Source organism: Globicephala melas, chromosome 1 (assembly GCF_963455315.2).
Source record: "Globicephala melas chromosome 1, mGloMel1.2, whole genome shotgun sequence".
NCBI classification, from domain to species: domain Eukaryota; kingdom Metazoa; phylum Chordata; class Mammalia; order Artiodactyla; family Delphinidae; genus Globicephala; species Globicephala melas.
This window is the reverse complement of record NC_083314.1, coordinates 70,232,611-70,257,099: the sequence shown is the minus strand read 5'-3', so window position 1 is coordinate 70,257,099 and position 24,489 is coordinate 70,232,611. Positions and strand designations below refer to the sequence as shown.

The 24,489-nt window shown below is 44.0% G+C and overlaps 1 protein-coding gene across 4 annotated transcripts in view; it reads left to right on the top strand.

Annotated features, from left to right (window-relative positions):
• The window catches only part of C1H1orf226 (chromosome 1 C1orf226 homolog), a 307,833-nt gene that overhangs the window by 249,483 nt on the left and 33,861 nt on the right, over nucleotides 1-24,489 (top strand). For all 4 annotated transcript variants that reach the window (XM_060297138.1, XM_060297144.1, XM_060297149.1 and 1 more), the window contains exons 5-6: nucleotides 4,875-4,983; nucleotides 15,393-15,534. In XM_060297138.1, coding sequence (XP_060153121.1) covers nucleotides 4,875-4,983; nucleotides 15,393-15,534 — 251 coding nt within the window. The remainder of the gene's footprint in view (nucleotides 1-4,874; nucleotides 4,984-15,392; nucleotides 15,535-24,489) is intronic.

The window sequence follows — 24,489 nt, the reverse complement described above, 5'->3', positions numbered from 1 at the left end:
CCAGAAAGTGAGCATAGAGGGAAGCTACCTCAACATCTTAAAGGCTATATATGACAAACCCACAGCAAACATCATTCTGCATGGTGAAAAACTGAAAGCATTTCCTCTAAGATCAGGAACAAGAGAAGGGTGTCCACTCTTGCCACTGTTATTTAACATAGTTTTGGAAGTCCTAGCCACGGCAGTCAGAGAAGAAAAAGAAATAAAAGGAATACAAATTGGAAAAGAAGAATTAAAATGGTCACTTTTTGCAGATGACATGATACTATACATAGATAATCCTAAAGATGCCACCAGAAAACTACTAGAGCTAATGAATGAATTTGGTAACGTTGCAGGATACAAAATTAATGCACAGAAATCTCTTGCATTCCTATACACTGACAACAAAAGATCAGAAAGAGAAATTAAGGAAGTAATCCCATTCACCATTGCAACAAAAACAATAAAATACCTAGGAATAAACCTACCTAAGGAGGTAAAAGACCTGTACTTAGAAATCTGTAAGACACTGATGAAAGAAATCAAAGATGATACAAAGAGATGGAGAGATATACCATGTTCTTGGATTGGATGAATTAATATTGTGAAAATGACTCTACTACCCAAAGCAGTCTACAGATTCAACGCAATCCCTATCAAACTACCAATGGCATTTTTCACAGAACTAGAACAAAAAATTTCACAATTTGTATGGAAACACAAAAGACCCCGAATAGTCAAAGCAATCTTGAGAAAGAAAAATGGAGCTGGAGGAATCAGGCTCCCGGACTTCAGACTATACTACAAAGCTACAGTAATCAAGACAGTATGTTGCTGGCTCAAAAACAGAAATATATACATCAATGGCGCAGGATAGAAAGCCCAGAGATAAACCCATGCAACTATGGTCAGCAAATGTATGACAAAGGAGGCAAGGATATATACAGTGGAGAAAAGACAGTCTCTTCAGTAAGTGGTGCTGGGAACTCTGGACAGCTAAATTTAAAAGAATGAAATTAGAATATTCCCTAACACCATACACAAAAATAAACTCAAAATGGATTGAAGACCTAAATGTAAGACCGGACACTATAAAACTCTTAGAGGAAAACAGGAAAAACACTCTGTGACATAAATCACAGCAAGATCTTTTTGACCCATCTCTTAGAGTAATGGACATAAAAACAAAAATAAACACATGGGACCTAATGAAACTTAAAAGCTTTTGCACAGCAAAGGAAACTATAAACAAGACAAAAAGGCAACCCTCAGAATGGGAGAAAATATTTGCAAATGAATCAAAGGACAAAGGATTAATCTCCAAAATATAATAAACAGCTCATGTAGCTCAATATTAAAAAATCAAAGAACCCTGTCCAAAAATGGGCAGAAAACCTAGATAGACATCTCTCCAAAGAAGACATACAGATGGCCAAGAGGCACATGAAAACCTGCTTAGCATCACTAATTATTAGAGAAATGCAAATCAAAACTACAATGAGGAATCACCTCACACCAGTTAGAATGGGCGTCATCAGAAAAATCTATAAACAACAAATGCTGGAGAGGGTGTGGAGAAAAGGGAACCCTCTTTCACTGTTGGTGGGAATGTAAATTGATCCAGCCACTATGGAGGACAGTATGGAGGTTTCTTAAAAAACTAAAAATAGAATTACCATATGACCCAGCAATCCCACTACTGGGCATATACCCAGAGAAAACCATAATTCAAAAAGACACATGCACCCCAATATTCATTGCAACACTATTTACAATAGCCAGGTCATGGAAGCATCCTAAATACCCATCGACCGATGAATGGATAAAGAAAATTTGGTACATATATACAATGGCATATTACTCAGCCATAAAAAGGAATGAAATCGGGTCATTTGTAGAGACGTGGATGGACCTAGAGACTATCATACAGAGTGAAGTAAGTCAGAAAGAGGAAAACAAATATCGTATATTAACACATATATGTGGAATCTAGAAAAATGGTACAGATGAACCGGTTTGCAAGACAGAAATAGAGACACAGATGTAGAGAACACATGTATGGACACCAGCGTGGGAAAGGGGAGGGGTGTGGTGGTGGGATGAATTGGGAGATTGGGATTGACATATATACAGTAATATGTATAAAATAGATAACTAATAAGAACCTGCTGTGTAAAAAAATAAAATTAAATTCCAAAAAAATAAAAACAAATATAAAAATCATAGTGTGAGGTAACGTGTTATGGTAAAGGTGAACCCAGGGGCATTCAGCAACTCAGACTTGGGGGCAGGGTGGGCAGGGAACGCTTCTCTGAACCAAGTCTTCAAGGATGCCGGAGGTGTCACAGCAGTTGCAAAGGCAGGCAGATGTATGCACCTGGTTCTGAAGGGCTCTGTAGGTCAGGCTCCTGGAGAGGGATGAAAGCAGAAACATAGATACTCCATGCTGAGGAGTTTGGACTTGGTCTGAGGGCAGTAGGAAACCTTTGAATGGTTTTTAGAAGGAAATACTAGGATGTAGTTTGTGTTTTCAAAACTACTACTTTGCTAGCAATATAGAGAGTGGCTTGGCAGTAGGTGAGGTAGGAAGCAGAGAGACACTAGGTGAGTTTCAAAATTCCAGGTGAACAGTAGGACCTGTGGACTAAGGCAGTACTGTGGAACTGAAGGAAAAAGTATAATTCAGAGCCATGTCAAGGAGGTGGGCTGCAGAGAACTTGGTCGTGAATGACCGATATTGGAGAACAAGGGAGGAAGGAGTCAGAGGTGTTGCCCAGGTGTCTGGCTTGAGTGGACATGGCGCCCATCATCGAGAGAGGGCTTGGTAGAAGGAAGGCCATGTTTGCCTGAGAATTACAGGGGAGATGATTAATTTAGTTGGGGAATGTGATGAATTTGAAGCTTGAGAGAAGATCAGGAGTGTGTGTCCAGAAAGACGGGCTGGGTGGGCCTGGAGCTCAGGCAGCAGTTGCTAAGGTGCAGTTGTTAGCTTGTCCCTTCCGTGTTAGGAGGACACTTTGGCATCATTAGAAGGATCGGGTACTCTGTGGTGCGGGCCCGATAATGTTAGATTAGCTTTCTTAGAAGCCACGTTAAACAAACACAATAACCTCTATTTCAGCATCGTTCAGAGTTGGTGGACATGTGAGATGAAATGAAATGACTTTTAGCAGAGTTCAGCAGAGAAGCTTTGGTCCCCAAGGTGGACTTGGATTTCTTCCGGGGATTGTCCTCCTCTCTGTATCACTTCTGTTTTGAAAGTCCCTCTCAGACTTCTTGGGGTCCTTGGTAAGAATCTCAGTAAAAAGACTACTTAGAGGCGATATCGGTAAGGAGAAGTAAAAAGCACTTTACTCATTTCATCTTCCCAGTAACACTGCAAGGTGTTACTATTAAAAGTCCCATTTTACAGATAAGAAAACTGAGCCTCTGAGGGTCCCCTGGCTTACCTTATGGTAAGGGGTAGAGCTGTGGATATGACTCTAAATCCTGTTCTCTCTGTGCTGCACAGAAAGACTGACTCAGACATTCCAGGTCTGTGAAATCCTGGGATGGAAAAGTTGTGTTTTCATTAAGGAAAAGATTCTGGGGGGAAATGATGTGTCCCCGGGGTGTTTATCAAGAGCAACACTCTCCTCAGTGCTCAAATCAGTTCCTCTGATGTATCCCTGATACTCCCCTCCCCTGCCCCATGTTGACAGCACTCAGACTTGGTGGTTCTGCTGGTACCCTGTCCTAGGGCCACCTAAGAGTCAGCCATTAGGGCCTTGCTTATAATTTTTCCCTTTTCCTGGCCTTTCCTCTGCCTCTACTCCCACCGCCCACCCACAGCAGCCAGAGGGATTCTTTAGTCTAAAGCATCAGGAAGTCAATCCTCTGCTCAGAAGCCTCTAATGGCTTCTTGTCTCGCTTGGAGTACAACCCCTGACCTTCAGGGTCTCCTGTGTTGTGGCCTTTGATTGCTTCTCTGACCCTGTCTCTGACCACACTCCCTTGACTTGAGCCACGCTGACCTTCTGGCCATTCCTTGAATGCTTCGAGCACCTTATAAACACCACCTGGCTTTGAAACTTGCTGTTCCCACTTTCTGCACTGCTTTTGCCCACGTAGTCCAGTGACAGGCACCCTCCCATCATTAGGTCTTTGCCTCTCTTTGAGGCCTTCCTGCTAAGCACCCTGTCTAACATAGCAGCTCTGTCATGTTCTGTCCCTTATTTTTTTCTTCATGGCACTCATTTTCTGTTTGTTTATTGATGTCTCCTGAACGTGAGCTCCATGGGTTCAGGGGCTTTATAGGTTCTGTTGCTTTGTTCCTCTGGCTGCTGGGATAGTGCCTGGCCCATGGTGTGCACTCAGGGGGATTGGGTGACTGATGGAATGAATATATGGAAGCCGTGGACTTGATGGAGTGGGACAGAAAGTGAAGTCACTATCACCGAGGGACCTACAACAATGACACAGAGTGTCTCCCAATGTGGTTAGCATTGCTGGTTCCCTAAGTCTCCTCATTCGGAGGTAACTGTGAACAGGTATTAGGAAACTTCCCCACATTTCCCTGGCTTAGATGCAGATTTATCGCTCTGATAAGGATGGGAATGATTTTTTCCTTCTAACGTACAAGTTGCCAGGACAGATTTACTAGTGATAGCGTGGGGTCCATGTCCTACCTGTGTCCACCCTTTCACATCTGGAGGTCAGTCACTGGAATGTCAGTGTTTGTGGAGCCCATGGAAAGTGTCTCCTGCATTGTGGCTTTCATAGAAAGGAAACTTTCTTTAAGGACTTGGCTTGAGTGAGCTCTGTTCGTAGAGTGTCCTTAAGCAGAGGTTTCCTCATTGGAGATTTGAACCTAATGCCATTTTCAGTGCATTTTTCTGTTGTTCTTCCTGTAGGATCTTCTACGTCTCTCACGACTCCCAAGACTTGAAGATCTTCAGCTATATCGCTCGAGATGGTGCCAGCAATATCTTCAGGTGTAACGTCTTTAAATCCAAGAAGAAGGTAAACGGACTGTCATCTCTTATTTTCCTCTGATGGAACCAGACTGCCCCTAACATTGACCCATCTCCCTGTTGATAGAGAGGCAAGATTTGGAGGTGGCTATTTTAGTGCAAGATATAGGGGAACTCTCTCACTAGTCTGTCATTGCTTCTATATAATGCAATTCTCTTTTAGTTTCATTTGAACTTTGTACTTAGTTTTATGCGAACAACTGGAGAGATCTTGGCCGTTGGTTAAGGGCTCTGCAACAGGAGCAGGCAGACAGCTCCAGGAGTGGTGCTCACCTTGATGTGCGGTAGAAAAGAAGATTGCCTCTAGCTAAGGTGACCCTTCATCATAATTCTGTATACTGTTCAGTGGCCTACAAACATGACATGTGGGATCTAGTTAGATTTTGTGATGTTGGTTGTCCTGGATGATTATTTTGTAACCATCCTTGATGTATAGTAACCTTGATGCTTGAGTAAATGCAAGTTTTGCAGTTCTGTAGAGGCATGCTTCCTCTCTATCATTCCTCCAGAAGTCTAACACACAAAACTGGGGTTTGCAGACGTGGGCTCTAGCCCCTCTTCTCCCCCGGAACTCTGAATGATGTTATGAGGGTCAGTATCCACCCATGGGTCTCAGTTTCCTTGTCTATAAAATGAGGAGGAGAGTCAAAAGCAGCATTTCTTAAAATGTATCCTGTAAAACATTTACCATCCGGAATGTTTCATGTTAAAATTATTCAATTTAAATGTGCTGGGAAGTCCTAAAGTCAGAGAAATCCCTTTAACGCAGCATTTCTCAAACTGAATTGGCCATGGAATCATATTTTTTCTATGTATAAGTGTTAATATCCTGGGAACTACTTTACTATAGAGGTGACTTTGGAAAATACTATTTGTGTCTGAAAGGTCCCTTACAGGTGTGCAATGGTAAGGTCCCAACCATTCTAGACATAAACCACTAACCCTGGCTTTCTATGAGGACTCCTCCCAAATTCTCTCCTGCTTGTCCCTTCTTTGATGCTATGTGATATCTTAATGCATCTTACGCCGTAAGACATCTTTAATAGATTTGTAGGTACCTTGCCAAGTGGGGATAATAAGAATAAAAACGTGACAGGGTCAAGATTTACTATTATATATGTCCTGTTCCCCACCCTAGCTCCATTAAGAGAATTATACTTTGCTGATTTAGCCTCTTCCTCTAAGGAGATTTGTGCCCTTACCCACCTATTCCCAAGCTTTTTAATGCAGATCATGGATTGGATGGAAAGAGCTAGAACTGGAAAGGTAGAAGGAAAAAGGGGCAAGTTGCCCGATTTCACTTTTAGATAATAGTACAGTTGAGAGGAAAAAAGTGAAAGTGGGGTGAAGTTGAGCTGCATATTAAAGAACTGATAGAGTAGGAAGGAGAGGGAGAGAAAGAAAAACCAGAGGGGCTGGAGATGAGAATTCAGGGCTTGGAAGAGTGAAAAACACTTGTGTGGCTTTGAGGTGTAGTGGATCTAGGGAGGAGAGGCAAGGAAATACAAAGCGTTCCTGAGACTTATGAATTGGATCGTCTATAATGGTCTTTGACAGATACAACTGAAGACTAGGATTCCCTTTAATTCGTTTTGAGTGTTCTGCTTTACATTTGACTTTAGTTTTGTCCAGAGACTGGACCCTGTGGACCTTGGAATTTATTAAAGTTACAAATGGCACATTTTAATTTACAAAGTGCTTTAATATTTAATCTTACTTGATCCTTGCAAAAACCTACATGAAGAAGTTAAGACAGGTAATTTTCATGCCCAATTTTACGGATAAGTAGAGTTAAGTTGAGGCTCAGAGAGATTAAGTGACTTGCCCAAGGTCCCATGAATAGGCATTGGCTAGAATCAGGAGACATGCAGAACGAAAGGATTTTGAGCAGGAAACCTAGGTAAAGGAGATGGTTATATTTGCTTTGCCGTCCAATCTAGTGTAGCAATGCAAACTCAGTGGGGTCGTCCAGTTCTTCCGCCAAAACCTGAGTCTAAGAACAATGCCCGTTGGAACTTTGATCTTGAAGCAAAGGACAGAATTAAGTTCTTATTACCCAGTGACAAAGGAGTAGTCATCTGGTTCCCTATCATATCAGTGTTTTCCATGTTTCATAGCTCTCAGAGCTAATCCTGATCTCTGGCTCTTTTATTTTCTTTTACCCTCACCTACTGAGACTGTAACTGGTTCTCAGGCCCTTTGCTGGCCTGTAGCCATGCAGCTGAAGGAATTGTTTCCAGACAGCCTGGGATGTGAGCCCCATTGCCGCTGAACTATAGGTGGAAGGGCTAGTTGCCAAGCCAGGAAAGAGAAGTGAATTAATCGTTCAGCAAAGGAAGCACAGTTGGGGAGGGGTGGGGAACACGTCTGCAAGGTTTTGCACGCTTATCCTGGTTCGTCTCCAGATCTGGTGATTTCCTTTCTTATAAAGCCCTTCTGGTTTGGAGAGGTAATAGTTAGCTTGGGAAGGAGTTTTAATTGGCACATGATAGGAATACTTAAGAGGTGAGGGGGAAAGCGCTAAATACTCTGAGTTTAAGTGTCTTGCAGGGATGTTTCTGGGTTGCTGGAGGTCAGTATGGTGGTCCCTTGACTGGAAGCCAGCGGACCTGGGTGTCCTCCAGAGCCCTCGTGTTGATTATAGTGTAGAAAAACCTTGTATGAGCTCCTTGCTAGGTCAAGGCTTGGTTATTGCTGTTCACGTCACATCATGTCCCGAGTGGGTACTCATGGCACATTTCCCATGACAGGCTTCTCACGTGGGTCATCCTTACCTTACAGTTCACCATGGGGAATAGGATTGTCTCTTCTGTTGGGAGAGAACATGGGTCAGGTGTCTCAGCTTGCCTGGTAGAGGACCTCCCTGTACCTCGCTCCCAGCACCGTTGTTATGCTATACCCCTGGATCTTCCTTTAGTTACCTATGTAGCCAATGTGGTTCTCACCTTGGGAACTTTAATCTTGAGCTGATTTTTTTTCAGTTGGGCTTTCATCAGAAGCTAGATAGCAGAATATTGCAGGAAGATAACATACTACCAGCTATTCATCTGTTAGTCTAGATTTTCCAAGTTTTAGCCTTATATTAAGTCAAATGATATCCAATCCGTGTTGCTTACTTGCTATGGGCTCGTGCCTGTTCTAGACCCTTTATAGGAATTATCTTACTTCATTCCCTCAGCAGCCCTGTGAGGTGTAGGTACTGTCATGCTCTTCATCTTATGGATGGGAAAATGGAGACTTAAGGGACATAATTCGTAATGAGTGGTGGAGTCAGAAATGAACCCAGAAAGTCTGACTCTGGAGCTCATCTTTTTAACCACTGCATTATATTATCTTCATCAGGAAGTTGCATAACTGGGGAGTCACTTTGTTCTCCAAGACCTACTTGTAACCGGATTCTACTGTAATTGTTACTGGGGTATGAAGAGCTCCTTAACTCTGAACGGCCCAAGTCTCTTTGACATAGATTTTCCTTTTTTTCTCTTAGTATCTTTGTTTGGTCAATATTGATTCTATTTTACAGTGGGAGAAAGAAAGGACCCAGGGATGAAAGTTACCATTGGTTGCCCAGTGAGTCAACATTGCCACTGAGATAAAAACCTAGCTTCCTGCTTCCTAGTCCAGAGCTTTGGCCACTTAACTCTGTTACACAAAGTTCGTAAGAGATACATGAGCCTCTCTGGATTTGAGTTTCTCCAGCCACCAAATAAGATGAAAGGCATCTCGGGGATGCTGTTTTTTTGTATGTGGAGTGAGATGGTCTTCAGGAAACAAGTTTTGTGTGACTGGGAAGGATCACCAGGGTTGTGGTGGGGAGATCCCAGCACTATTCAGACTAGTGCCAGAAAGGAAGGGTAGGAGAGGGTCTTTTCCTTGCCCAGAGCATTGGAGACATTTCCTAATAACACGGCTTTCCTGTTTCTCCTCCTTAGGGGATATAATGACAGTATTCGTTTGCAAGGCCTTTTGACTGCTGTGAAGCCTCTGTGTGGTCTCTTGACCTCTCCAGTGGAGTAGCTGTCCCGCTCCTGTCATTTTCTCCCAGCCCCAGGAGGATGTGGCTGTCTGCCCTGATTAAGTGTGACTGTACTTATTTGCGCATCAGTGCGTGAAGCGTTGGTGATTAACAGGAGCCACAGGAATCTCCCCCATTATCTTCATGAAATTGTTCTGCCTGCAATCACAGCTCAGTTGGTTTGGGTTAGGAGAAATCATTTCCTCCATAATGCTGTCACCATCCGATTAGGGGCCACAGTGGAGAAGTTTAGCTGCCCTTAAGAGTTTGCGATGGATTTTGAATGATGATGTCAGTCATGTGCTAAAGAATAAGTCACTTTCCTGGCCAAGCTCAAGAAATGGAGGAGAGATAGGTCCTAAATTTAGGGAAGCAACCTCTTTTTTGTATCTTAAATGTTGAGGTGGGGTTGGGTGGGGAAGTCAAAAATACAGAAATCCTAAGTCTCAGAACTGATCTAGTCCAAACCTCTCTGTTAATGGAGAGGAAATCAGTACCTGGAAAAGTGAATTAACTTGCCCATGGTCACCTAGCTGGTTACTGACAGTATTAAGGTTATAACTTGACCTTCTTTTCTCTATGGTACTGTGGTTCATGAACTAGCAAGAGTACAAGGGAAAACCCAGCAGTCCATTGGAAACTGTAAGGTCCACTATCTCCTGTCAATGTTGAAAGTCATACCCACTTTGAAACTAAACTTTCCCCATAGTAGCAGTATTCTGGTGTCCAAGGCATTGCCTTGATCAAATTCTATGATCAAGGCCATTAAAGAACCTGTTAGACAGAAACCTAGTCCATCTCCCATTTCAGAGGCTTAGTTTGTTGGATCTTCCTCTATGTAGAATTCCAGATAGATTTTCCTGCTTCAGCATTGCAGAGTCTATAGATTGAGATCATTTGGTAGATATAAGCTTAAATCTTTTACTAAGGTTCAAAAAACACATTCAAGAAACGTGACCTTCAGCTCTATTTTTGTTGAGATTCTGTGCTGGTTAAGGTCAAGAGAGGGGCACTGTGCTTTCTTGCTGTGGTAGATGAAAAGAATTACAAACCTGTGAGTTGTCCTAGAACTGACTTACTGGGCTGCAGTTCCTTAGAATTCAGAAGCACTTGGCAGATAAATCTCAAGTTCCCAGGAGATACAGGGTGGTGGAGGAGGGGGATGTACACTGGAGTAGAAAGCTAAGTTTACACTAGGGAAGGCTAAGTAGACTAAGAAAGACACTTACTTGTAAGAAGTGTGCCCCCAGTCTTCTCTTCATTCTCGGTCATTGTCATCATCACCTTCTTCATCATCATGTATACCTTGCATTTTGAGCTTCTTCTATTCACTTTCCTTACTTATATGATAACTCCCCTGCTCGCCGCAACTGGAGGAAGCCCGCACGCAGCAACGAAGACCCAACGCAGCCATAAATAAGTAAATAGATAGATAGATAGATAAATAATGAAAATAAAAAACCTAGTAAATTCCAGAGAATGCCCATATCCCGGAGCTGGAAAAGGCTGCCTTCCCAACATGCTAATTATTTGCTCTGCTTCGTACCTGGCTATCTTCACAACTTTAAAGCCCCAGTTTGATTTGCAAAGGTCAGGAGGTATGAGCACCTGCTTCGTGATGACCCGTGGGGCCCGATGGAATGGGTTCTTCTTAAAGCTTCTCCCTCTTGAGTTAGTTATGGTTTATTAAAATAAGTTCCAGCATGTGTGATTCCTGCATTCTGAGGTGCAGCCTTCTTGCTTAGAAGGCCGGAAGGCCCAGTTACCACGTGGGGTAGGCCTGGCAGGCAGGGGCCAGCATGACCATGCAGGGAGAAGGTGGCACCAGTGAGGGGAGGGACAGCCCCTGCCAGGTGCAGGCTGGCCCTCCTAGCCACCTTCAAGTAATATTCCCCAACGAGGTCCTTATATAGAATCTTCTAAAAGTAGACTTTTTACTGGTCAAGGAAGGGGAGCCTAAAAGGTCAAGGGCCCTCTGAATTCACATAGCCATTTGTGAGAGAATTAGGAGCCACCCAGCCTCTTCTAACTGCTGGAGTGGTGAGGGGGAGGGGCTGTTCTTTTACGTGTATATAATCATTCTGTAAAGCAGATAGGGTAGCTTGATTGTTTTCAAGTGTGGAGAGCTCTTCATAAAACATGCTACTGTGTCCTTTTACTGTGAATGGAAATACAGCCTTCACATTAAACAGGAGTGAAGCATAAATCAAAATGAAATCACTTAGCACTGAATGTGCCAATCTAGAACTCTTACTCAACAGTTTCCTCACAGCAGAAACCTTTATACCAGCTCAGACCAAAGAAGATTTGGCCCAGTTCCTCTCTGTTGCTATGGGGACAGAGAGCTGATGGCTTTAGCCCTTTTGATGCTAACATACCTACATAAGAGACAGCTCCCTTCATGTCTTCACGTTTCTATTATTGATAAAGTAAGCCTAGCCTTTCCTGAACTACTGTTTGTTTTATGTCTTAATTCCCCTTTGGTGCAGTGAATTCCATATTCAGAATAAAACATTTCTTGAGCACTTGGTACATGCCAAGCACTGTGGGAGGTGCTCTCATATATGTTAGCCATATATTTATTCCTCTGCGTGGCAGAGGAGAGGCTATTAACATCAGTGATTCACTTTTCCATTGAAGTTACAGAGATGTTCTGCAGAGCAGCTCTGGTAGAGGGGGCTAGGAAGGAAATGGGAGACCAGGGAGGTGGGAGTCATTTCTAACATAGGGAAGTCAGGACCAGTGAACCCTAAGTCTGCATTTTCTCCTTTTTCAGGGGAATCAGATAGAGGTGAGGGTCAATTGCTTGTCCTAGTAAATGTACTAAAATGTGAAAATGACACACGGAGAGTACAAATATTAAGCATTAAGACCAGCCACTTCCTTACGACCGTTTTGGGCTTGTAAATAGTTGGTTGAAACCGGTGCGTGTGTGTCTTACGTTTGTCCTTGATGAAGGTGGCAGCATAGAGATTTGAGCTGGGTTCCAGGTTCTGCAGATGCTCAGTCCTGAGTGTATCCCATCATCCACCGTGAGTGTGTGATGCATGAGAAATGCAGGTCCTCTGAAGCGTCATTTCCCACCAGCTATATCCTCATACTTCAATCGGAGTGTTTCCTTCCAAAGAGAAGTTTAGAGATCCTGTCCTTTCCGCTGTTAATTCCTTAGACTCAGGGACACTTGAGTCCCTTTCATTTTTTAATATTAAAAGTTAGTTAAGGGAGGTAACTAACCTCTGTGACTCTGTGACTTACAGAGTTGGGGGGATTTGTAACATGTCCTCCTTAGGAGAACCTGAGATTTTGTAGCAACGCATGTGGTAGTAAATTTGGAATTTTCTGTGTGAGTATATATTTTTTATAAATTTATTTATTTATTTTTGGCTGTGTTGGGTCTTCGTTTCTGTGCGAGGGCTTCCTCCAGTTGCGGAGAGCAGGGGCCACTCTTCATCGCGGTGTGCGGGCCTCTCACTCTCACGGCCTCTCCCATTGCGGAGCACAGGCTCCAGACGCACAGGCTCAGTAGTTGTGGCTCACAGGCTTAGTTGCTCCGTGGCATGTGGGATCTTCCCAGACCAGGGCTCGAACCCGTGTCCCCTGCATTGGCAGGCAGACTCTCAACCACTGCGCCACCAGGGAAGCCCGTGAGTGTATATTTTTAAGAGGGAAACTGGGTCTGTACTCTGGTAATAATACAATTGGGAAAAGACTAACTCAGCCTTTGCAGATACTTATGCAGTATGATTTATCTGGGTTAATTTATGGAAGATAAGGAAGTAATGGAATTAAATATGGAATCTCTACATATCATTTAGACTTACCATATTTTATTTCTAGACCTCCCAAATTTGTCCTTTTCTGCCTCTTGTAAAGATGTGTAAGAGAGCAAAATTTCTGAAAATCAGAAGAAGGGAAAGGCTCTGTGTAATGGACACTGGCTATATTTGGTAGGTAGAATATAGCATCTCTAAGGTTTGGTAAACTGGTAGTAAGCTTTGCTGTAAAAGATTAACCACAGGCAGTCTGCTCTTATTCTCATAAAGAGAATAAGTAACAACAGATCTAAGGAGGCCTGGGGGAAGAACACTTTTGAGTGGAACAGAATCTTCTTTTTCACCTGAGGGTTGAGCTTCCTGGCTCAGCCTCCTTCTCAGAGCACAGCTTGATTGCCAAAGGACATGTGAAAGATGTGCTTGGCCTGGATTGGTTAGGGACTGTGCCCTCTAAGTGACACTTTTTTTTTTTTTTTTTTTTTTTGCGGTACGTGGGCCTCTCACTGTTGTGGCTTCTCCTGTTGCGGAGCACAGGCTCCAGACGCACAGGCTCAGCGGCCACGGCTCACGGGCCCAGCCGCTCCGCGGCATGTGGGATCCTCCCGGACCGGGGCACGAACCCGTGTCCCCTGCATCGGCAGGCGGACTCTCAACCACTGCGCCACCAGGGAAGCCCATAACTGACACTTTTTAAATATATTTTGGGAGTGAGAAAGGTGGGGGCTTCTTACTTAAGACCGGTGCCTGCTGTTCCTCAACTTCCAGTGCAGACAGAGCAGGTATCTCTTAGTACAAACTTGCGGTGTGAGAAGGGGCCTAAGCCTGACCTTCGGTAAACAGGAGGAAGTTAAGGTTGGATGTACAGGACAGAGGCTCTGATCCACCACCGGGTGATGGGGCATCCCACAGAAGTTACTCATCTCTTCCTGCCTCACTTAAAGTTCTCATCATCCAGACACGTCAGGATGTTCCAGGTGAGAGATCAGTTAAGAACATCCCTGGAGTTCGCATCCTGGGCGAAGAGAGGTTTGAGCACTAAGGCGGTCACTTCTAGGAAGTGGTTTGAGGAACGTCAGGAGGAGTAGAAGTAGACTGAGATCTGAAGTAGGCCTATGATGACGATTGGCCAAGATGCCTTTTCATCTTAACATGAATACTGTGGCCTGAAATGAAAAGGGAGAACACAGAAGTAATGCCAGGCTTGAGGAAATAGTAAGGGTGGCGACTTGGGGACTTACACCTAGCAGAGAGTGAATTAGAGCAGTAGTTCCGTACATGGGATCCAAGGCCCTTAGGGATTCATGAAGATAGTAATGGAGAAATAGGAGCTTATTTCAATATTATGAATAGTGTAAATGAATCCTACGTTTATCCTCCACAAGGCCTTACAGGCTTATCAAAACATTGGACTCTGCGTTTGTCTATAGTTGCATCGGTTTACTGATGAGAAGCTCTACTTGACTGCTGACGTTACCTTGGGGTTTTTTTAATGTGTGGGGTGAACGGATGGTGCCATTAGGTAGTCACAACTGACCTGACGTCAGATCATCCAAGATGTGATTCATCTTAGACTCAAGGCATAGAGTGACGGCCACAGTTAAATACAGTGCAGTCTGTGGTGGCAGAGTGTTTGGGGACCACTGGTGTAAGAGGAGCAGTGACCTAAGCTTTCCCAGCCTGAGCTCTTAAACTCTGCATAGCTCTCACTGAAGTCATTCAGTGAGTCTTTGAAGGAACGTGAAAACAGACTGATTAGCAAATTATAATCCGTTATCCAGTTAGAAGACCTGCCCTGAAAACCTTGCATGTGGTTTTTCCTCATGGCCTATGTGGGCCACTTGAGACTCCTTCTAGGAACAGGCTCTTTTGTCCTGTCTCCTGCTGTCCTAGCAGTGTAATACTGGGAGCTAGGGTTAAGCTCAGTGCTTGGGCAGTTAGAGGAAGAGGTTAAATAGCAAGAAAAAAGAAAGAAAGAAAAGAAAAAAAAAGAAAGGAAGTAGCCAAAGAATAGACCCAATGAGAGACATCTTTAGAGCAAGGCTGGGAAGCTCACCTTAGATACCGTTGGCTGCCAGTCGTGTTCCAGGGAACTTGGACTCCAGGCCTCAGCTGGTTCTGCTGTTTAGACCATGGCTTCTCAACCCTCGGTCTGCAGGAACACCAGGGAAACCCACCGCTTCCAGCAGGAAAAAAAAAAAAAAACATGGCTGAGTTACTGTTAGTGTGATGAGCCCATGGAACATTTGATAATGGTTGGCAAAGAATTCTGAAGCGTATCAACCACTTTTGTCAAACTTGGGAGTTGGAATTGGGCTAAGTCCAGAATTGGGATGTTTGCTATCTGTCCATTCAGTTGACTGATTGTTTCAGAACTGTGGTGACAATTTCTTATTTTCTGGAGTATTTCAGGAAGGGAAAATGTCTTTGCATTCTTCTTTGTGAGTATGTGCACATCCAAACAACATGAGGTTTTTCCATCTCTTTCCTTTGCTGGCTTCATGGGTTTCTGTCTGCATGCCTCTTGCACATCCTCTCCCACCTCGGCCCTTCTTGTGTCCTTATAGAGGGTCTCCACATCCTCCCTTCTCTCCTTTCCTTTCTCCTTCCCAGAGCCAAGCTATGCGAATCGTCCGGACGGTGGGGCAGGCCTTCGAGGTCTGCCACAAGTTGAGCCTACAGCACACGCAGCAGAATGCCGACGGCCAGGAAGACGGGGAGAGTGAGAGGAACAGCAACAGCTCAGGGGACCCAGGTAGGTCACTGCCGTGGGTGTGGATGAACAGGCAGGTAGACACACAGCGTGGGGCGGTGGAAGTGAACGGTGGCCCAGGAATGGGGATGTTCAGGTGGGGAGCGGTCTGGTTTTCATCTTGAGCCAATCCCCAAAAGAAGCCTGTTTCCTCCTGGGTCACAGATTCAGAGTGTGGGGCTATTTCGCCGGCTGGGTGACTTCCTCCGGAGAGGTGGGGAGAAGACAGGCAAAAAGATTGAGAGAATTGGTCAGAGAATCAAAGATTTCTTTGGGATATTTCAGCCCAGTGAACAGTCCTAAGGATCAGCTTATCCTGGCTAGATTTTTGGACTCTGAAAAGTAAATTTCTTCTGAAAACATTTCCTCCGCATTCAAATTCAGTTGTCTCCCCTCCTCCATCTTACCAGGACCAAGTCCTTAACTCTGAGAGTCCTCTTGGGGGGGGGGGGGGGTGTGTGTGTGTGTGTGTGTGTGTGTGTGTGTGTGTGTGTGTGTGTGTGTGTGTGTGTGTGTGTGTGTGTGTGTGTGTGTGTGTGTGTGTGTGTGTGTGTGTGTGTGTGTGTGTGTGTGTGTGTTCGTGCGTGCAGGCAATCAGTTCACTTAAAAAACATTTGATTTTCTCCGTTTCTCTCTGTATTCCAAATTTTCTTTAAGGAATGTGTGTTACTTTTATAACGGAAAATTAAAGCTATTTAAACTATCAAACAAAGAAGCATTTAAACTGGATATCAGGAAACACATTTTAAAGGAAGAGCTGTTTATGCTACCAAGTCAGACCCCAAAGAAAATTACCATACAAAAGCAACTTCATAAAACAAATTAGAAAGAAGATAATTACAGTTATCTAAGTAGGTTTTTTGTTTCCTATTTCTAAATTCTATAGTTTTATGAACCCTCAGCGTGGACATTATTCCAATATCTCCAATCTTCAAGTCTCATTAAAAGTCAGGAATAAGACAAAGATGTCTTTTATCATCTCTATAATCTAACAGTAAATGTGGGGGGAAAAGTATGAGTATTAGGCAAAAAGTTAATATGGTTTATACATTTTTATGTGGAAAACCCAAGAAAATAAACTGAAAGCTATTAGAAATGAAAGAATTTAGTTAAAGAGGTGAGGTCCAATAGATACATATGGATAACTGGTTTTCTATTCCAACAACAACCAGTTGGAAGTCATAGTGGAAGAACATATCCACTAAAATAACAATTTAAAAAGATAAAATGCCTATGAATAATCATAATAAAACATATATGTTTTATATGAAGAAAATCATAAACAATTGGAAAGTTCTTGGTTGGGAAATCTCAACATCATAAAAATGTTAATTCTCCTTACATTAATCTATAAATTTAACATTACAATACAAATTTTTAACAGCAAAGTAGGCACCTTGGTACGCTATCATATTCAAAACTTATGGGATACAGATGAAAGAGTGCTCAGAGGAAAATCAAAGCCTTAATTATTTACATTAATAGATGATCAGTCATGAAAATCAAATTAATTAAACATTCAATTCAAGAAGTTAGAAAATAGCAAAAGAAATCTCATACTGCAAAAGGCATTATCACAAAGTGGTGAAGAGTAGAGACTCTTGGTTTGCATTCTAGCTGCAGTGGTCACTGGCTGTGTGATTTTGGGCAAGTTCCATAACCTCCCTGTGCCTTAGTTTCCTCTTTTGGAAAAAATAGAAATAACAGTAATGCCTGCCTCATAGAATTTTTGTGTTGATTAGATGAGCAGGTACATTTCAAATGCTGAGTCTGGTGCTTGGCACATGGTAAACACCAAATACATGTTAGCTATTATTATTTTAAAATATGGGAAAAAGCAAGAATAGAAAAAATCCTGGAAGAGATGAGTGATGACAGAGGAGTGGCTTTCCAGGTACAAAAACATATTATAAAGCTATAATAGGTAAAACTGTGCTGATGCATGAATAAGTGCGTGAATGGATCAGAACAGAAAGCTCAGAAATAAACCCAGACACACATGTTGACATAGTGTGTGATAAAGGTAGAATCCCTATGGAGGAAAATGTGGAAATCATTAATTTTGAAAATTCACATGCTTTGACCCCCGAATTACCCTCAAATTCCCTTCAAAGAATTCACGTTAAGGGTAAACCCATACATGTATGAAATAACGCATACATAAAGTTACGTCAGCAAAGAATTTGTTATAAAAGCAAAAAATCGGAAATAGCAAGAGGGGATTTTAAAATAAATTATGGTTACAAATAATGGGATATTACACAGAGTTGGTGTACTCTATGAACTGATAAAAAGTCATCTCCAAGATATTTTGTTGAATTAAAAAAAAATCAAGGTGTAGAACTGTGGATATGACACGCTACCAATTATACTGTAGAAAAATATATACATGTAAATGAAAGTGTGTGTGTATATATATGTATATATACATATACACATGAAACCATATATGTGCCTACTCTGCATAGAACATCTCCAGAATGATACACAAGACACTGGTTACTGTGGTTCATTCTGCAAAAAGGAACTAGGTGGCGATAGTGGGAGAAAGATGTACTTTTCATTATACCAGACCTATAGCTGGCCATGTTGCTCGGAGGACAGAAGCTGATCTGCTCACTTCTGAACTGGAGGATTTGCCCTCAGAGCTGCTAGCTGGAAAAGATTGATACCTTTACGTTATTAAGTGTTCTTTGGTGATGCCCTGCTCCCTTGTTGGTGGAGAATCATAGCTAAGCCTCAGAGGCTTTCAAACCCACAGTACCACTAGCAGCCAGGATGCACATATACAAAGAAATTCTAATCAGAAAGTAAAGGGCATTGTCTCTGGTGAAGCCATTTATTCCTGGAGTGAAAGGAGTTGGACATAGGGAGGTTACCTAGAGGTTGAGTGTTTGAACTGTGTTCTTATCATGGAACTCCTGTCTGTGGAGCTTGATCTAGCCTCCGAGCACCTAATCAGAACTAACTTCTCAGCCATTTGCTAAAGAGGTCAGGATGGTATGGTTTGGCCTTTTGGAGAGAAGAGCTGGATAACATTTCATGTAGACTATTCTGAGGGGTAGGTCCTCTTTCCCTCCTGCAGCGGGAGCTACTCCTTCCTTCCCCTTCTAGACCCTGCAGGGGTCTTCTGGGTGGGGGTGGGTTGATATGATTTCCTGTGATACTAGGCAGGATTCTCTCTGGGGGTGAGTAGAGATTCCAGTAGGGATCCCTTCCTATCCTTTTCTCCGTCTTGTCTCCCCCCACTCCTCCCCTAGCACCCTGAGTGTATCGTGTACCCTCCAGCCGTTGTCAATGCCGTTCCATCTGCCGGTGGTTCCTGCATTTACCCCAGGCAGCCATTCTACTTATCCTTCACTGTCCTGTCTTCTGGGGAGCCTGCCTTCCAGCTTCCACTGTCCCATTCTCTTCCTCTCCCCTTCCCGAAAAGTTAAACACTTTTTTCCTCCAGGTTCCTATGTTCTTTTCACTCCTGGCTGATGCTGTTAACATCAGCATTTGGCCCACTGTCTACCAGATACATAGTGTCCTCCTGTCTTCAGTAGAGTGCAAGCTCTGGGAGGGTAGGGACTGTTCCTGGCATAATAAATACTTGTTGAATAAACTGGTAAACATGGTCAGTGATTGTGGCAAGGGATGTGTGTCATTTTAGTCATTGTCAACAGCATTTATTCAGTGCTTACTCTGTGCCACAATGAGCGTGGAGATTGAGTAGAAATTTCAGCAGGGAGTGACTTCTAAACAGTCCCCTTGATGAAGAACGATGACCTTGGTTTGGGGGGAGTAGGTAGCATTGAGGTGATGTAGCCTAGAGGGTGAGGCTGGAAGGCTGAAGAGAGTACTGATGGTGATGAGTGATGGTGGCTGAGGCTGCAGATAGAGACCAACGTGGCTGCGCTCTTCTGACTAACAGGTGGTCAGCGTCGAGATAATGGGCCCATCAGCGACATGCACCTCTCCTTTTATAACCTTTTTGGTGATCATTTTTTCAAATTACAGTAATATACGTGAGATTTCATCTATTTGGCACCTTCTGTATACCATTCTCCCTGAGAAGAATGTAACTGACGTTCATTTTAGGGAAATGAAACATCTCGGTTCATTTTAGGGAAATCTGTCAGGCCCAGTGTAGTTGCTTCAGAGTTTAAGATGTCAAAGCACTGAGTATATATCTCTTTAAGGAGGTCAAGCATGGGTTGGATATGCTCTCCATATATCGTGTTGGCGTCTCTGCAGAGTAAAGGGAGTGGTGGGGGCTCTCCCCAACTCATGTAAGGGAGAATATGGCCTGGGGAGTGATGTAAATTGTATTTTTCAGGGAGATACACACACACACACACCCCATTTTAAGGAATTGGCTCATGTCACTCACACACACACACACACACACACACACACACACACACCATTTTAAGGAATTGGCTCATGTGATTGTGGAGGTGTGGCCAGTCCAAAATCTGCAGGGTGGGCTCCAGGCTGGAAGTCCAGGAAAGAGCTGCAGTTCCAATCTAAAGGTGGTCTGCTGGCACAGTTCCCTCTTCTTACAGGGAGGTCAGTCTTTGTTCTGTTAAGACCTTCAACTGATTGGTTGAAGCCCGCCTACATCATGGAGGGTAACATGCTTGACTCAGAGTCTACTGATTTAAATGTTTACTCTCGTGCGAAAAATACCTGCAGCGCGATATCTAGAATAATGTTTGGTCAAATATCTGGGCACCATGGCCCAGGCACATTGGCACACAAAAGCAACCATCACAGAAATGAAAAGGCAGTGTGGCATTTTGGAGAGAGTGTTGGACCAGCAGACTAGAGAAGCAGCTGAGAGTCTGGGTTCTGGCACCTGAACAGCTGGGCTTGGATCCTAACTCTACCACTTCTCAGCCGGGTGATCCTCAGCAAACTTTATAGTCTTTCTGGATCATTCTTATCTGCTAGGTATTGGGAGATAATGCATGTCAATCAGCATCGTGCCTAGCCTGTAATACACTCTAAATACACATTAGCTATTAGCCGGTTCTCCAGTTCAGAGTCTCAACTACGTGACCCCATCTATGCAGTGGGGGCAGTGGACAAGAAGATCTCTGAAGTCCCATGATTTCATGACAGATCCACGTTAAACGATTAATCAGGTGCCCTCTGAATGCCGTGTAGTGCCACTGCCATGAAGTGAAACCTACTTTGAGTATCAGTGCTTGGAATTCTACAGATCTGAGATGGGAAATGTTTTCTTATCAAGCCCCGTAGTCACTTCCCTTTTACAGCCCCACTTGCTTCCATACTGTCTATAAACTGCTAGGAACACGTTCCTTTTTTCCATAAATTCTTCACCCAGAAGACTTTATTGACTCCATTAGGATTTTTCTCTGTAACGGGGCACCTTGAAGCTCCACAGTGGAACTGTCGGGTCGGCAGGTTTTCTTTTCCTTTTAACAAGAATCTTGCTTCCACGTTAGGGCGCTTTCATTTAATGCAGTGTTTATCTTTCCAGCGGAGCTGCCCCAGGCAGGCCGTTTGTCATGCAGAGGAAACTTGTTTACTCTGGAGGAATTGGAAAGTGCGGAGGCTTTGCTGTCTTCTTTGATGTCTTGTCTGCCCTTTCCCTTCTGGGTTTCGGGAGTGCTTTTAATGAAAGTCCTCACTTTCATTGTGTGTGCCGCCCCTCTCTCCCTTTCTCTGCCTGCCTTTCTTTCCTCCCTCATTCTTCCCACCGTTCCCTACCCTGGGGGAGATTTATCTTTTGTATGTTTTGGCAGCAGCTGTCCTTGGCCAGTACCCGGGGCTCAGAGCCAGGTGGGGCCACTGCCCCTGTTCCTCTTGCCTTGCTTTGCCCTGTGCAGTTTCTTTGACTCCTGGAGTGGGTTTCCTGGGAGAGATCCCGTTCCCCTGGAGGCGTCCCTCTTCCCAGGGCAGCAGACAATCCAACGTGGGGAAGGGCTTGGAGCCCTTTGGAGATTAGAGCTTCTTAGAAATAAAACTCTTGCCATCTAGACAGTGAGCAGTGGATTCAGGAGTATTTACTGTGTACCTGTTACATCTGCTGGACCTGGGCATCTGGCTTATTCAAGCAAGCACACCACTGACCTTGTGTCACTTCCACGCTCCCACCACACCTGCTCTTCCATCTCATCAGGCCGCCACTGCCTGATCCTTTGGTTCTCCTGAGTTTCAGTTCCCTTCCTTCATTCAGCATATGTTTATCGAGTTTCCGCATATGCCAGGCTCGATTCTGGGGATACTGTGAACAAGACAAGGTTTCCGCTGGCGAGGAGCTCACACTGAAAGTTGGGGTGGGGGATCAAACAGATGACAAACAAGACCATTTTAGGGGATGTCGATGCAATGAAGAAGATAAAGCAGGGTGGCTGAGACTACAGGTGGAAGCAGTGAGCCTGTTGGGAGACGAGGTGGTGCAATGGTTAAAAGCACCAAGCCTGGAGCCAGACTGGCAGGCTTTGAGCCCCAGCTCCAGCCTTACCAGCTCTGTGCCTCAATTTCTTTATCTGTCAAATGGGGATAATAATAGTGCTTAACTCTCAGGGTGGTTCTAAGGATAAATGAGTTAAGACATGTAAATCCCTTAAACTAGTGCCTGGAACACAGTAAGCACTATTTGAGTTTAAGCTATTGCTGTTGCAATTTTGAGGCAGAAAGTGGCCATTTCAAGTACTTTTGGACTGAGCTGATAATCCTTTTTATTTTAACCATTTTATTTTGAGGTATAATTGACATGTAAAAAGTTCTACATTCATCCAACAGTACCTGTCCATTTTGCCCTGTGACGCTGGTCCATTACACATCTGTGGTCCCCAGACTTGGCCCCAGGCTCCTTTGCCATTCAGCAGTCCTTCTGCCTTTCCCTCATCCCCAGTTTCCGTCTTGGTGGACCATGTTCTTCTCCTGTCTGAGATTAACCTATTCACTGCCTCTGCTTTTCCCCTCATCTCGCCTCTTTCTAAACCCTGAGCCATCAGCTCTCTCCTAAATCATCACCTGAATCTTCTACTGTGCTGACTTTTCCCCCCACTGCAAACAGATAAGGTCAAGTCTTTTCCATCATAAAAAAAACAAAAATCAAACCTTCCTTGTCCCTGCATCTCCCCCAGCCTATCTCTTTCCTCTCCATAGTCAAGCTTCTTGCGAGACATTTATACTCATTGTCTACGTTTTATCCCACCCTCGCCATTAGCCCTTCAACCTCCAGTGATCTGGTGTCTGCTGCCTGCCAGCCCTTCCTGAAACGACCAGTCCAGGTCACTGAAGGACCACCTAGTCGGCAAATTGAACCAGCCTTTGTCTGCAGTGTGCACCACTGGGAATGAAGCACTCCCCTTCCCCAGCTTCTGGGGCCCCCCACCGCCACCCCGCACTCTTTCCTTTTTTCTCCGCTAGCTGCTTTCCGGCATCCTTTGTAGGTTCTCCTTTCTACCTACCCCTCAGGTGTGGGGATTTTCTCCTGGGATCGGTCCCTTTGCTCTTTTTTGACTGCCCATGGTTTTAACTCCAGCCCAGACCTTTTTCTTGAACTCTCCACTTACGGATAGTGGCTATCTCCAGTTAGCTGCTACGGACTCTCACAATTTCATTCTCTTACCCACAATCCTCCTTCTCCAAAATTTTCCCTAAAGGATGCCAGTCTCTACTCAGTCACCTAAATCAGAGTTTTAAAACTCATTCTACATGTATTCCTCTCTCTCTCCCTCCCCATCTCCTCCGCTCTCCCTCTTTCCCTCCCCCTTCCCCGCCCGCAGACAGTTGGTTACCAAGTCCTGTGATTTCTGCACCCCTGAAGGTATTTCAGATTTGTCCCCTCTGTTCTGTCTTATGCCACCTCTTTAGCTTAAGCCCTCATCTTTCTCCCCTAGAGTGTTGCTTTCTATCGTGTCCCTTATAGATCTATCCTCCACGTCATCCCTAGGTGAAATTTGAAAAAATGAAAATCTTTTGGTATTACTTCACCTTCTTGCCTTCCTTCAAGATCAGATCCTGACGCTTCCTGGTCAGGTCCCTCCCGCAGAGTCATTTGCAGTGTCTCCAACCATGCTGTGGACTTCTGTACCTCTGTGTCTTTGCCCCTGCCTTGCCCTCTGCCTAGAGTGCCTTCCATGGCCTCCCCTCCCCTCTGCCTGCTTCTTCACCTGCCTTAGCTGGTACTCCTTCCTCAGGAGGTGTTTCCCCTCTGCACGGCCTTCTCTAACACCCGCCTGACTTAGATGTTCCTCTTCTGTTGTCCTGTACCCTGGATAGCTCCCTCATAGGTGATACAGCCTCATGCTGCATCTGTGGTTTGTGTCTGTTTCTTCCATCAGGCTGGGGAAGCATTGAAAGCACAGATTTTGCTTATTCATCTTTATGCCCAGTGGACTTCTTTTGTATACAGGGTTCTTAACAAATACTTACTGAGTAGATGAATGAAATCAGCATATGTCTAGAGACTATTCAGTGTATCCAGTATAGTTTAAATAAACAGTTTAAAAAGCACCATCCCCTACCCCAAGTTCAGTCTTACCTGTCCCTATTACAATTTGAAATCCATAGTGCCCGATCCTGTAAGTTTCCTGGTTTTACCAGAAGATTTTCGTATCATTTCTTGTCCCTTGGGCTTGTCGATATCAGGAACATTGCAAATACCAGATTTTGTCCCTTGTCTGATAGGACCTGCAGAAGACCGTTTGCTGTGGGTCCCTTTTCGAGATGTTGTGTTATCTGATACACTGACAGGCACACACACAATAATAATATCCCTCCATCTAGCTTGTTCTTTCTCTCTACCCCAGCTTTACCCCCCCCCCCCCGGTTCTAACAGATCTGTTACTATACAGGCATACCTAGGAGATATCGCGAGTTCAGTTTCAGACCACAGCAATAAAATGAATATTGCAATAAAGCGAGTAGCACAAAGTTTTTGGTTTCCCAACGCACATAAAAGTTATCTTTACACTATACTGTAGTCTATTA